Source organism: Ambystoma mexicanum, chromosome 7p (genome assembly GCF_040938575.1).
Source record: "Ambystoma mexicanum isolate Mex_15411 chromosome 7p, UKY_AmexF1_1, whole genome shotgun sequence".
Lineage (NCBI taxonomy): Eukaryota > Metazoa > Chordata > Amphibia > Caudata > Ambystomatidae > Ambystoma > Ambystoma mexicanum.
This window is the reverse complement of record NC_090939.1, coordinates 325,699,628-325,714,252: the sequence shown is the minus strand read 5'-3', so window position 1 is coordinate 325,714,252 and position 14,625 is coordinate 325,699,628. Positions and strand designations below refer to the sequence as shown.

Sequence of the window (14,625 nt, the reverse complement as noted above, 5' to 3'; positions counted from 1 at the left end):
ATTCTACCTTTGAGGTCTATTAAGGCCAGTGACATCAAATTGTTAGATCAAATTGAGAAGCCCAAAACATACATATCAAATATATGGTTCAACAGTGATTCCATTCTATCATATGTATTGCAATTTGAAGAGGATTTTGTGCGCATGGGTTATACCTGCTGTTCTACTACCATTTCGACAACAGTGAAGAAACGTGTAATCACTTCTAACGTGAATGGCACTAAAGATAATAGTGTAAGGGCTGGTCTTAACCTAGAACCCAGCATAAGTAAACTAGCAAATACTGTACCACCTATAGGTAAAAGCGGAAAGGTACATCTTGTGGCGACTGCGTCTCCATCTAAATCGTTTAATACGAAATCGGATGGAGCTCAGCCAGTCGATTGCGAAAATGGTTATTTTCAGTGGTTACCAATCACATTCAAACAATATTTTTCTAAGGAATTGAGTTGATCAGATTGTCTTGTCATGGAATACTAGGGGTCATTGTCATGTATTTGCCGAAGAGGGTCTTGTATCCGTCCTTGAAAATGTAACCTTTGTAGCCCTACAAGAAGCTTGGTTAATGGACAAAGTGTTGTTTGATGGTCGGAGCACAGTCCATCAGGTCGCAACCAAAGGGACTTTAGGGAGGCCCAAAGGTGGGCTCCTGATTACTGTAAAACATCCATGGGTGGCGGCTATGCTAGATGAATCAACGTTGAATGTGTTGGCTGCTAAAGTGATCGATTTGAATCATGTAGTAATTCTAATTAATATCTATGATGCTCCCAACACAGTGGAATCAAAAAGAAACATAATTGTGGCCAACAATATTTTGATGAAATATAGTTATACATTTCCAGTAATATTGGTAGGAGACTTTAATGCGAACATCGCACACCACACTTTCAAGGAGTTAAAAGATCTGTCTGAAAAATCCTCCCCCGTAAAAGTGGTAAATAACAGGCAGGGGAGATTATGTCATAGTATGTTAATTAACCATGGGTTTACCATGCTAAATGGCAATATGCCCGGCGATGAAACAATGGCAGCTACGAGGGTGGTTGGAAAAGCTGCCTCTGTTTTAGACTATGCTTTTGTCAATAATGTGGGCATGGAATTAATTGTAGATATGGGTTTGGTTTATCGAGAAGAGAGTGATCACTTTCCTTTGAGTATCCTCCTTAAACTGCCATACACAGAGGTACCATTAACGGAATATGATCGTAATGGGCAGCTTTTTGTGAACGAAGGTAATAATAGAATACAATGGCATTCCAATAATCTGGCCCACACTAACAGTTGCGGAAACTCTGATTTCCAACTTTTTACTAGAAAGGAAGGTAGTGGTAAATAAAGAAGGAAGTAGTTTAATTAGTGATTTCTCTGTAATGATCGAAAAAATACAGAAGGAAGTTAGGGAGTTTCGTACATAGAAGTCCTGATTTGAACAAACCAATAAGGGTCAATAAAAACATTATGACAAAAATATAAGTAATAAAAAAAGAATGTAAGATGTGAGATAGCAATGGCTGTCCGCGAAGTAGTGCCGGGGGTCCAACCATCATCTATCTCTACAAAAGTTAAAGTTATCAAGAAGTATCGTCTATGGCTCAGTGCCTATAAGAAGAGTTTGGAAAATGCAATATAGAAGGAAATTTCACTGTTGGCCCAGTCCAATGAAATCTGCTAAGATATGGGATGTCATCAGGAAAAATAAGAAAAGGGACATCACAATTAATTGTATATCAGAGGAAGTATGGTGTTCTTATATTGGATCTACATTGGGCCGTACTGAAATTATCAGTCAGAGATGTTTTATACCAAAGGATATTTGGCAGTGCAAATCAACTATATCAGATATAGCATCAATTATTGCCAATCTCAAAAACTCTCATGCAGCAGGTCCAGATGGGTCCTGTAACCTTTTGTTTAAACTTAATCCCCATCTTTGGGCCGAAGTCTTCCTTTCACTGTTCACAGAAATCGGTAAGTTCGGCTTAATACCAGAATCATGGCACACAAGCCACATTCTAACCCTGTATAAGAAAGGTTCCTGGGCCGAGCCAAAGAACTTTAGATTGTTGACAATGCAAGATATCCCTTCTAAAATTTTGCACAAGTACTTTTAGTGGAACTTAATTCCTGGATTAAAACTAAGAACATTTTACCACCTAATCAAATTGGTTTCAGGGAAAAAGCTTGCACAAACCAAACGTAGGAAATTAAATACATATTGTGCCCCGATTGATTTCTCAGCCGCGTTTGATACTGTGCTGAGAAATCGTCTGTGGCTGAATCTCCAAGCCTGGGACATTCCCAGAGGACTCCTCAAGATGCTAATGTTGCTATTTAGCAATACAACTGTAAGAATAAGACTTGATGCAAGAGGGAAGCTCTCTGCTGTAATACCTACATGTTGCAGGGTTAAGCAGGGTTGTATTGTGGCCGCAACCTTGTTTAACCTGTACTTAGCTGATACGGAACTAGATTTTAGTTGCTTACAATCAACACATCCTGTAAAATGCGGTGAATCGTCAGTAGGGTGGTTGGCATACGCTGATGACTTGTTGCTTCTAGACCATACCCCAGCTGGCCTTCAAAAGCTATTAGATGCACTAGAGGCATACTAAAAAAATAATGGGTTACGCATTAATATTGAAAAAAGTAAAATAATGGTGTTTGCAGCTAAGCGCGTTTATAAAAAATATGCGTGGTACCTTAAAAGTATCGAGATTGAAATAGTTAGTAGTTACAAGTACTTGGGGGTTTTGCTGTATAGCAAACTAGTTTGGGAAGAGCAATGGTCCGCTGTGAGAGCACGTTGTTTAATTGCTGCCAACGCTATCAGCGCGTTTATAGGATCTAATGTAGGATTTTCAGCCGAGGCGGTTCTATTAATGTATACCGCGAAGGTTCGCACAATGGTTATGTATGCAATAGAGGTATGGGGCCATAGATTTTTGCCTCGCCCAATTAATCTGGAAGCCTTTATATTGAGAAAACTAATGAGCCTTCCTAGTAACACCTCCATTGAATACCTCTATCTTGAATTTAATATGAAGTGTATTAAAGCAGAATATATTAGTCGTTCTGTAATGAGCTATGTAAATCTGTTGCATCTTGACAATGACACCATTGCGGTAACTCATATGCGTGCCTCTTTGAAATTACACAAGTGTAATAGTTTGGGAGTACTAGGAATTGTAATGTCCATGTATGAGCATTGGAAAACAGGTTTTCAAACGACATCAATGAATAGTCCTGTGAATTCATTTACGAGGTGGCTCAAAAGAAAAATAGCAATTCACTGCAATGAGTTGCATCTAGTCTCCTTGACCTCAAAAGCACATAGTGGACATTTTTGTCAGTATAACATGTATCGTGTACAACTCCCTAACTATATCAAGGCATATCCTAGTCCATATGTGTTTAGAACTTATCTCTTAATGAAGTTCAATCTGTCCATAGTTTTAGAGATAAAGGGAGCATGGCTTGGTATAGAGCGGAGTAGTTGCCTCTGCAGACTGTGTGGATGTTTAGAGATTGAATCATTACACCATCTTCTGCTGTGCTGTGAAAGTCTAACAGCGCTGAGATCTTTGTTTTTTAAATCATATAACAATCAGATTGATGTTAGGATGACAGAGAGTTTGTGGAGAGCTTTTATGCAAGGTGATGATCTTAATTTCATATATTTATTCGTAAAATTTTATCTGAGAATAAGTGAGAATTTAAAATGTATAGAATAATGCAGTGTAATGATTATAAGTAATGTGAATTGTTTTAAGGATTGTATGTTTGTCGTATTGCATGTGTTTTTAACTGTTGTATATACAAAGCTTGATAGCTGTAAGTAAATTAAATAAACTTAAACTTAATAGGATGGACCTTGGGTGACCCACCACATGGCTGCTTAGATCTGAATTAGCCAACTCGTGTTTTCCACATAGGTAGGATAAAAACCATTTTAGTGCAGTCCCAGAGAAGTCTATCCTGTCGGTGAGGAGGGAGAGGCGGGCTAGATGGTCAAATGTTTCAAAGGCTTCCGAGAGGTCTAAGAAGAATAGGATGCACAATTCCCCTAAATTAGAGAGTTGCAGAGCATTGTCTGCGACTTAGATGGTTGCAGTCTCTGTGCTGTATTTGGGTCAGAAACTGGACTATTAATTGTGGAGAGGGCCAACCTTGTCGAATTTGGCAAATAGCTGGGTGCCAACTACTTTATTTATATGCTTCCTTATGAACAGGCAGCTTATCATGGTTACGTCTTTTGAGTCAGGAGAGGGTTTTTAGAAAAGAGGTCATAGCAGACCAGTCTTCGTGTCTGAAAATGCCTGTTCACTGAGAGAGAAGTTTACATTACCAAGCAGTGCATCCAGTGCTGGGCCATTAAGTTGGGAGTAAGAGGGAGGCAAGAAGGAAGTTGGATATTAAGTGCTAGGTTTAAGGGAAGCAGCCTATCCTTGGGAGAAAAGAATGCACAGTCAGTCCAGGAGGGCCCTGTCTGGGGGGATGCTAAGCAGGTTTTGGGGCATCAATGAGACCTCTGATCTTATCAATTTTGTTAAGGAAGGTGATAATTCCATTGAATTTCCCTTGTGAATCCGGCACTTCCAAGGACCGGTGTGGGCTTTGTGATGAATCCCAAGATGTTTTCACTTCTCCCCAGGGGGAAGCCCCTTCGTATGAGGCCAGAGTGGTGAGGCCGCTACCCCATAGACCCTTGTATATTACCATTGACAGCATTTACTGTACACGAAAACTGAGGCAATACCTATCCATACCGTACTATCCAGAAACAAGAAATAATCCACTTGCTCTTCTTTTGCACTCTGTATAAAAAGGCAAGGAGGTGCTGGCAGAGCCCAATAATGATTAGCCTCAACATCGGGCTAGTGGCAGATGTACCATTATTGTGGAGATCATCAAATTCATCTAATTTAATTGTATTTATTAATTTCTATGTACCGCGCCGGAGCCCATGTTTACTAAATATCTTAACTTGGCATGGATAACAAAAAGCAGGAAGCTAATGGCATGTTCCTAATCAAATAGGATGTTATATGTGTAAAAAAATGAAGTTATTTTATGAGCTAAAAGGTGAGGTATTTGTTCGAGGCACATCGATTAAGTCAGATTTTTCTGCTGCATCTGCAATGTGTCACAGATGGCACAGACACCACTCCGAGGGTTTATATTTGGTTTAATTTGTGGGGCTTAGGACAGTCCCTCTCTCTCCCTCTCTCATTAGCCCACGAACCACCTCTCAAGCCCAGGTGCCCGTAACGTCTGGTTAGTTCAACTGAATGGTAACCACTGCCTATGATCTTCTCTTCCAGTACAGATGTTTTCCCTATATGCAGTCTAGCAAACTTTCTACTGTTACTACACTAGCAGTAGGTTAGTGTTATAAGAGGAGAATTTAGTAGTCCGGCTGGATCATAAATGCCCACTAGTAAAGGCCTCCATGGGCGTGGCAACAGATAAAGGCTGCCTCGAGCGCCATACATGGATTGAAAGAATCCAGTGAAAGGATTCAACTGGAAAGCACCCAAGAAGGTTGCAACTTTTCTTCCTGACCCCTGATACGCGTAATACTGTACACAAAAGAGGGTAAGTAGCCTGGATAGGCACTGCTGCGACTGATATGAAAATCAGTCTCATGGGGTACTGCTGGGGAAATAGTAAAATAACGCTCCCCAGTTACAGAATCAACATACTAGATGGTATTTCAGCAGTAGGAGATGAGAAGCCCTAGTGAAAAGTACGAGATTTTCTTACCTGGAGGTGAGCGGAGAACTTTCTAATGTGGAAATAGCCATTTCTATGTACCTTTTTATTTGCAATGTAGTACATGACTTTTACTTTCCCCGCTGTATTCAATGTATTGCACAAATTCATTTTCCAAAGCATTGGGTGACTTACTTTTCCTCAAATGCATTTTCCTCTGTGTCCCCTGCACTGTGTGTGGGGGGAGAGTTGTGGACACAAACCATGATCCCTCAACTCTTCCTCCCGCTGGCCCCACCCCATAATGAATATCCCCTTTGTCTTGGCATGAAGCCTCTCTGAAGCATGCAAACCAGTTCCACGTGTTGTGTCCAACAAGTCACCTCCCCGTTGGCTCCAACAGCCCTGCACAGTATCATTTTATCTCCCCCGACCCTACAGTTAAAATCCACTCTGGGCTCAAACTGCCAGCACCCCTAACCTGGGAATCACACAGAATACCTGAAAGTGTGTGTGCCACTCTGCATCCCATCTCCCCTGGAAACGACCCTGGCAACACTTGCCCAAACAAACACTGGGTGAGGTGGCTAATCCTGGAGAGGGGTGGAGCGTCACTACGTGTCCTGGCAACAGCCAAACAAAGACTCCTGGGTGAGGAGGTAGCTAACACTGAGGAGGTGGAGTGACACTATGTGTCCTGGCAACAGCAAAACAGACTCCCGACTGGGGAGGTGGCTAAACCTGTAGGGGGTGGAGCAACACAACTTGTCCTCCTACATAACATCCACAGTACAAGCAGGGCTATCATGTTGGAAAAGGAGGGGCTTTCAGCAGGTAGACGGCACACCCCTACAGCATGTGCCATTGCTATAAAGACTAATAGACCTACTTTAAATTCCATCGGCTATCGCTGTAGTGAAGTGCGCCATACACACCAGCGGTGCATTCATGATTTCCCATGGCAACGAGGCCACAGACTTAGAAGCCAAAAGGGCAGCATATTTTCCAGAAGAGTCCGACTTTGCAACTGCTCCAAACAAATACACACATACATACACAGAACATGGTCATGAAGGAGGGATTTAATACACTACCCATAGCATATATTGTAGAGTTGCAGGGACAGGCACCACCAGAAGAGCAGGAGTTGTGGAAGAGGAGTGGATGCTCACTGTCCCCCACAGAAGCAATGTAGCAGCAGGAAACATCAGGAAACCCGTTATGCCCTCGGGCTGCTTACAGAAAGCAATGGAGGAGCTCCATTATCCAACACGCATTACAAAGGAATGTCTGGCAGTATCAATATCGGAGGGCTGGTTTGTCCCCAACGTAAATGAGCACATAGCAAATTTTGTAACTTAACGGTCTTGTTTGCCAAATGTTTACTGCTGACCATACCCTGAGAATAGTGAGGAGCAATATTCCGTCCCACTGGACCATTTCAGCATTCACATATTGACTATGTGGATATGCTCCACAGTTGTAACAGTTACAAGAATATGATAGTAGCCACATCCACTGAGAAGTTCCTCGTACATGAGGTATTTCTAAGGTGGGGAATGTGTGAAGTGCTATGTTCGGCCAACGGACCGCACTTTGTAAACAAGGTGTTTGAGCACATCACATCTTCTTGGGAATAAAACACAAATTTTCATCTGCCTTTCATCCAGAAGCAAACAGAATTTGAGAGCGCCGAAACACCCTTTTGAAACAATGTATTGCAAAAATAAAGAAACTCTGAAAAAGATTTGGCTACACTGCCTTCCTTTGCCCTTATTCGCTTTACGTAATTAGCCAGGCTTGTACATTACTGGACTCTAAATGAGGTAGTGACACAATGTTGAATACATACACCCATTGCTCCTCTCACAGTGCTGCTGAAAATGTTACCACTGTACTTGAACAGAAAATTCACAATTATTTGACCAGAATGTCTTAAATGTATGTCTCGGCATTTGCAAGGGGGGGCCCTGAGAGGCGCAGAAGAAGCACATGGGCAAATTGACCTGGATAACGTGTTGAAACCCCTTTTGTGTATCGTAGGGATAAAGTGCTTTGCCTAGTTTTTTACGCAGATGGCACAAACACCGTTTTCAAGGACCCTACGTGGTAGAAGCTGCTACTCCCTCCTCTGTCAAAGTTGAAGGCAGGAGAGTGTGGATCCATCTCAGCGATGTCAAACCATATTGAGGTGAGACACCCACCCCCGTGTCTACGAATACCGAGCCCGGAGGTGAAGAAAACTTACGAAGACCCCAGATAAGGGTGGTGACAAGAGCCATTCAGCAGCGAGAAGACATACAAGAGTAGAACTATCTTTTATGGTGCAGTCCCTAAAGATTTTGTTTGAACAATATCCAAAGACTACTTTTTGAACAAGTTTCCACCCTTCCTTGGTTCTCATGTGTCCAAATTACTTGACTGGTTTACCTTACACAATATTTTGGAAAACACTAAGAGTGCACAAGATTTTTTTTTTATTTGTAGTTGTGAAGGATGATCTTAGAGCGGACATCTGTGTGTGATCAAAATAATATTTTCCTAAGAGATGATGAACTTAATAAACTATGTAAAATATTCCTCTTTATTGCCTAAACAAATGTACAGATTCAGTCACCTACACAAGGCTGACTCATTGGCCATTTTTATTGTGACAGAATTTGCCTCCTTTTGCTGCTTCTATTTTATATATTGTCTCGCAATACAAGAAATAATGAATTATGGTGTGACAACCAGAGAAATGATACCTTAAACGTACCCAGAAGGTAGCACTCCAGGTAGAAGGTCACAGAGGAATAGAAATGTAATTGATGATCAACGCCACATGAGACAATATCTTGATAAAAATGTCTCTAACAGCATGTGGTATCAACATATGAGCGAGTGGGGAGGGAAAAGTCAGAAGATAGTTGTTTTGTGTGTTCGCTCATTCCCTACGCCATGAGTGCCTCCAGAATATTAATAGCAACAAAAATACCAGCACACAGAGCACACTAACGCATTTAGCACTATGCACTACGAGAGGGCCATTTCAAGGCAAGTGGGCCACCTTACAATGGATGACAAAAACAACGTTCCCTTATAGGGATAGCTACATAAAACAACACTCAATGATGGATTACACTAAAACAAAAAAATAAGGTGATGAAATATACACTGGCAGGCAGAGGAGAGGCTATAATAACAGACCATAAGCTGTTACAATGCATTAATGCAGAAGGAAATAAGTACCTGGTTGCTCGAACAGACCCCAGTTACTAATATACAGATTGATATTTATCTCAGATGGCTGGGACAAAGGGATGATAGGTTGTAAAGACCAAGCACTTCTATCAGTACCAGTAGAGGTTGTGCAGAATGCAAATGATATATGCCTCAAAGGATGGACTGAATATTCCAAATTACTTGTGTAGGTAGAGGATTAACCAGACCCCATACCGAGGGTACCCATGAGGAATGCCACTTTACACTTCAGAAATAAGGTCACATTAAACGTAAGGGAAAATGAAGGGTGCAAAAAACATTTTTCATATGCCTGTCATGAAAAAAGGCACAGCTGTGCTAATGGACCACTATTGGGCCTGCGGTTCAAGAGTCTACATGTCGCTCACTCCGAATTCGGGAGGCCTTTGCTCCTTAGTAATAATAAGTGCACCAGTCCTGGTAGTGCTGCAGAAGGAGGTACAGATTGGTTATTTCCCCTGGATTAATGCACACATAAGAAACAAAAGGTCCCTCACACTTAGACGCACAAAGAGGTATAACCATTTCTTGATAAAAGCAGCAAACGCATATGATGAAATACCAGACGAGCATAAATTGTTTGGTGGAACAGCAATGTTCTTTACATCCTTTTTTACTCCTCGGTGCAGGTGTAGAGGTGAGGCCAAGTACCCCCACCCAAAGCTCCTCCCCCATGATGCCTATATGTTGGGAGCCAGAGTGTGAGACACGTGCAGTACCAGTAAAAAATACCTATACCGAAAAGAATCTTGTAAGTAAGGTTCCCATTGAGGAAGCCATACATGCATTCACGACAATATGATAGCCATTTGAATAAAATCCCGGCGGAAGTGCGAAAACTGAGAAAAAGAGAAGATTGGTGACGTCATGAAAAGCAGAGCCAAGAGACAAGAAGCTGAAGACCATAAGACATTCTATAGGCTCTTAAGAGGAGGTGTCAAAGATGAGCAACATTTCGGGCTCGAGATGGAAATGCTCATGCTACATAAATAATGAAGAAGATATCAAGTCAGTTTACAATTGTACAGATGCAGTAACGCAAGTGGACAAAGTATTCTTAAAGGCTGGCTATGTATTAAATAGATTGCGGCGATGCACCAACGTATATGCATAGGAAGTTATAGACTATGGATGATTACAAAACGCATTTTAGCAGAGCTGAATCCCCTGAGCAGAAAGGCTTTTTAGTATGTCGCAGTTAGAAAGCAATTGAATTACAAAGGTGGATCGAAGAAAGGCTTGGCTGGTCCAGCACCAGGAAGTCAAGGCCACCGTGAGCCTGAATGTTTGTGCACTGGTTACAGAATGGGTGAAAAGAACATAACTCCTGTCTTAGGTGAGGAGCGAGAACATTGAAGACGTCAGAGGTTCATCATTTAATAGTATTTTAAATACAGAAAGACTAAAATATGGTCTGCAGTCACGTGGTCGGACGAAAATAAGACACTGGGATGAGCTGCATCAAAACCAAGGGACAGAGTATACCTATACTCCCTCTTATTCTCAGGCACAGAGAACATTTCCAAGGCCAAGTTGAAAAACTGAATTGACTGGCAGAAGGCAAGAGTAATGATAGATGACAGGCTAATTAGGTGGGAAGCTATGTTCATGACCAGCCCACCAGCACCTGGGTTCCAGCCTGTGTGCTGCTTGTGTTTGTGGAATATTACAGAGGAGTACGATGGTGCCAATCAATTATGGAGAGCTACATAGTAGAAGAGCCCTATAGTTTGTATAACCAATGGGACGTCGTTTATTTGATGACGTTCGTAGAAGCATGCACTAGAGGAGGGCTTAGTTGCCCCATCTGATGTTAGAAACCCAATCACCTTCCCTGACAAGTATGGAACGTATACCTAGATGTTCTCTGTTAACCTATCACTTTCCTAAGCAGGTTTTTGTAGTTAGCCACGTAGGTTGACGTCAATTATGACGGGTTTTTAGTATATAAGCTACATTTTTTATGAAATGCGTTGAGTGAGAAGATCGAGCGAGTTTGTTGATGTTCGTTGTAACTCCTTGTTTTAGATAATTGATATTAAAACAGACGCACTTTGCCAACTTCCTGAGTCAGTATGATTATTGATGTTTGAGTATATTCTGTATTCCCATCTAGCTCAAAGCATTGTTACCTCGTCTTAAAGGGCTTGTGTCGGACACACAAGTTGACAGGCATCTACAATTGCAAAATGATTGCAAATAACCAGGTGGGAGCTGTGAAAGGATTCAATGCAATAAAGGAATTGCTGAAAGCAGTTAAGTTCATGACTCTCTGAAAGAGGTATGTCCTCAACCTCATAATGGCAATGGAGGGTGGTGTGTGCGCAAAAATTGGCCCGTCTTGCTGCACGTACACACCTAGCCATGATGAGGAAAATGGGACCCTCACAGCGGCAATAGCCACCTTGAACAAACTGCACACAAAAATGGTGGAAGAGGTGAAAGACATATACCCACCTGGGTTGGCCAACACGTTCCAAATACTAGTGGCCATACCGGTACTAGTACTGTTGGCTTTCTATGTCTTAAGAAAAGCAATAGGCCAATGCAAAAAAGACTGCCAAGAAGGCAATGGTAATTAAAATAATAATAATTAAAATAATAATAATTTTGGATACTGACATACATGAGTATACCCAAACAGATGACTTCCCCCGTACACAGACTTTAGAAAGTTCTATTGCACCTCCTGTGTCCAAGATTCAATGTTCCTGTGACCCCTACAATTACACCGAGCACAGGGTGAATTGTGACTCTAATGGGGAATGTAGCTACATGACAGGGGGTCCAGAAAAACATGTGGCATGTGGAGGGAGCTTGAAGGGGTTGAGCAAAATATGGATACCCAAGGAGTCCTATCTTGGGGAGAGAAGAAGAATGGGAGTGGTTGATGACTCGACCAGAGGAGGGAGTGTTAGGAGGCAGATGAATACACCATCAACAGCTTCTGCTCCTCCCCCGCGCCACTACTGTGAAGGCGAAAATTTTACAAAAGACAGACATTTTCCTCATCCCAAATGTTACTGCAGGGATAGGAGACAATGCGAGCTAAGGAGAATGAAGGCATTCAAACTAAAGTTGTCATGGCAAAAGCACATACATTAGACACGAAGAAAACATGCAATCCACACAAAGAACACGTACAATAGGTAATATATGCATTTAGACAATGAAAATACTAATAAAGCATCCATAGACATGAAGAACATTAACATGACCAATGTATAAAGTGAATGCAACATAAACAACACGTGAATATGGCTCGCTAACATAGAAGCGAAAGTGCAATTGGGCAGCCATCTTCCCAAAGATGGAAGCTGCAGCATGTCTCAGAATGAGTACAGGCCTCAAGGCTTTGGAAAACTCAAAAAGACAGAATCCACAGAAACACATTTGTGCAGAGCTCAGACAGTAGCTGGCAACAAGTGACAAGGTTAGAGAGAAATAAGGGAGGAATGGGACGGCAGAACTAAGGCATGACTTAGCGGTTCCCAAGATGCAACCAGCATACTTCCAGATTAAGGTTTCAAATAGTAAGGTGCAGTAAAGCAGTAAGTCAAAAGACTCCATGAAGAATAACCCAAACATGTCTCCAGTGGCAAGAGAAAACATGACACGCACATTAATATTAGCTTAAACCTTAGTATATAGAAGGTAATTCGATTTCATAAACTGTCTCTTAGCACGTGACTCAGACATGGAGAACACTGGACAGTCATTAGAAGCAAACACAGATAGGGCACCTGCAATATTCCCTAACATCACACACAGACACAAAGCACCACAACAAGGCCAAGTACAAAGGGACTGCATGGTCTCTTGGCCGGACAATGATGGATAACTTATTTGGAAGAAGAGCAGTCCATGGGCACCCATTCCCTATACGTTTTGCGAACTAATATGTTGTGATGTCTTTAATGATGAGTTTTCTAAGCAATTTTCTTTGATTAACATGTAAAGAGCAGCTAGACGAAGGCTTGTATGCTCTCCGGGCTTTGTTTGATGTTTGAATAAAGCTCTGTTTTGCCGTGCACTTAGTCTACCCCCTCATTCATTTAATTATCATTCATTCATAACGCTCCTAATACCATGGAGTGGCTTTTAAGCACCCGATAGGGATTTGAACCAGTGTTGTGCTGCGTTGCCTTGCTTCCAAGACAAACACGTTGCCCCTGAGCTATGCTTCCGCCCCAGTCTTGATTGCACCGAGTTTGATTCCTCTGGGTCTATTCAGGATTTTGGGGTCAAATCTACACCATACATGAGAACAACAAGCTAAAGTCATACGACAAAGTTACTTATTCCGTTTCTGAATGATCAGACACATTATGCCCTACATGAACTTCACACACAGGACCTCAATGGAAACTTCCAACACACTATACAAATATACAATAAACCAGAACGAAACTAGTTAAAGATTATTGTAGAACTGGCTCATTCTGGCTATGCGCAATGAAACCTAAACTGAATCAGCACTATACTACTGCTAAAATGCAACGGACAACTCAAAATGAGTCCCTGGAATATTCCCAATTATCGATGCTGCCCAACACATTTAAGCACCCATCATTTGTCTACGCCCCTCTTCTTCACCTCTAGAATCTCCTACCACTACACACACAAATCCCCCCATACACAGCAACCTCATGCCCATCTCTTAGCACATCAACATTAATGAAGCTGTAGCCAAGAACAAATGACTAGGTCCCCTCCCCGGGTGTGCAAATTACCACAGCAGTGACACAGGGGAAGGCGTACTACCCAGAACCAGTGGATGCTTGACCAGGGGGAGATCTGTTGGTCATGGGCAGATGGCATGTGTCAGTCATATTGCCACATCACAGGGCAGTCTCAGGGGTTCATATGGACAGCAGGGTGTGTGTGACCGAGGCAAGGCTTGGGAGTGGCGGGGGGCCCTCCAATTAAAAAGGAAAATTCAACCAAAAGCACATTGAGTAAAGAGCCACGAGTAAAGCGCACAAGTAAAACATAGTCAACCATAATACGTATAACCGTTAAAATAGACAAACAAAAATGTGTAAACAAAAAGGATTACATTGCAGCCAGTAGCTGACACACTGGAGAGCATACAATCACAGTTCAGGAGTAATAATTATAGAAAGGATAGTAGACTTACCTGTATACCGTTATCATTCCTTTGGGGTTCTGGGATGCTTTTTCCTCTACCATGGTCGATTTAAGCCTAGAAAAACACATGTTATGAGGATTTAGATGATATTTAGCCCCTTTCCATTCACACACGCATACATTTCTAAAAAACATTTAAACAAGTAAATTTGCCTCATATTTGACTGATTGTAGAATGTGCCTATACCTGAATGTAAGTGCCGCAGAATGAAGATATGATATGATAGTTTATTTATATGGCGCATATACACAACGTGTTTCAAAGCGCTTCAAGGCAAGGGAGGGAACAAGGGAAAATACAATGACATTCTTACAGGCCATGAACAGTAAGGATGCGCAATTAACTATCGTACTCGGCCTGACGACATTTCAGATAGTGCAAGAGCTAAGACATAGATAAGGAAGGGAGCGGGAGAGTGGGAAGGAAATGGAAACAGACAGACGACTACTGTATTAGGCCGGACGACATTTCTGGTACAGCCAGAGAAAAACAAAAGGTGAGGGAGAGGGGTGCAG

The 14,625-nt window shown here is 41.9% G+C and overlaps 1 protein-coding gene across 1 annotated transcript in view; it reads right to left on the bottom strand.

The window, feature by feature from the left end:
* Window positions 1–14,625, bottom strand: part of MRPL39 (mitochondrial ribosomal protein L39) — a 267,884-nt gene that overhangs the window by 29,620 nt on the left and 223,639 nt on the right. The window contains exon 7 of the mRNA XM_069636391.1: window positions 14,099–14,164. Coding sequence (XP_069492492.1) covers window positions 14,099–14,164 — 66 coding nt within the window. The remainder of the gene's footprint in view (window positions 1–14,098; window positions 14,165–14,625) is intronic.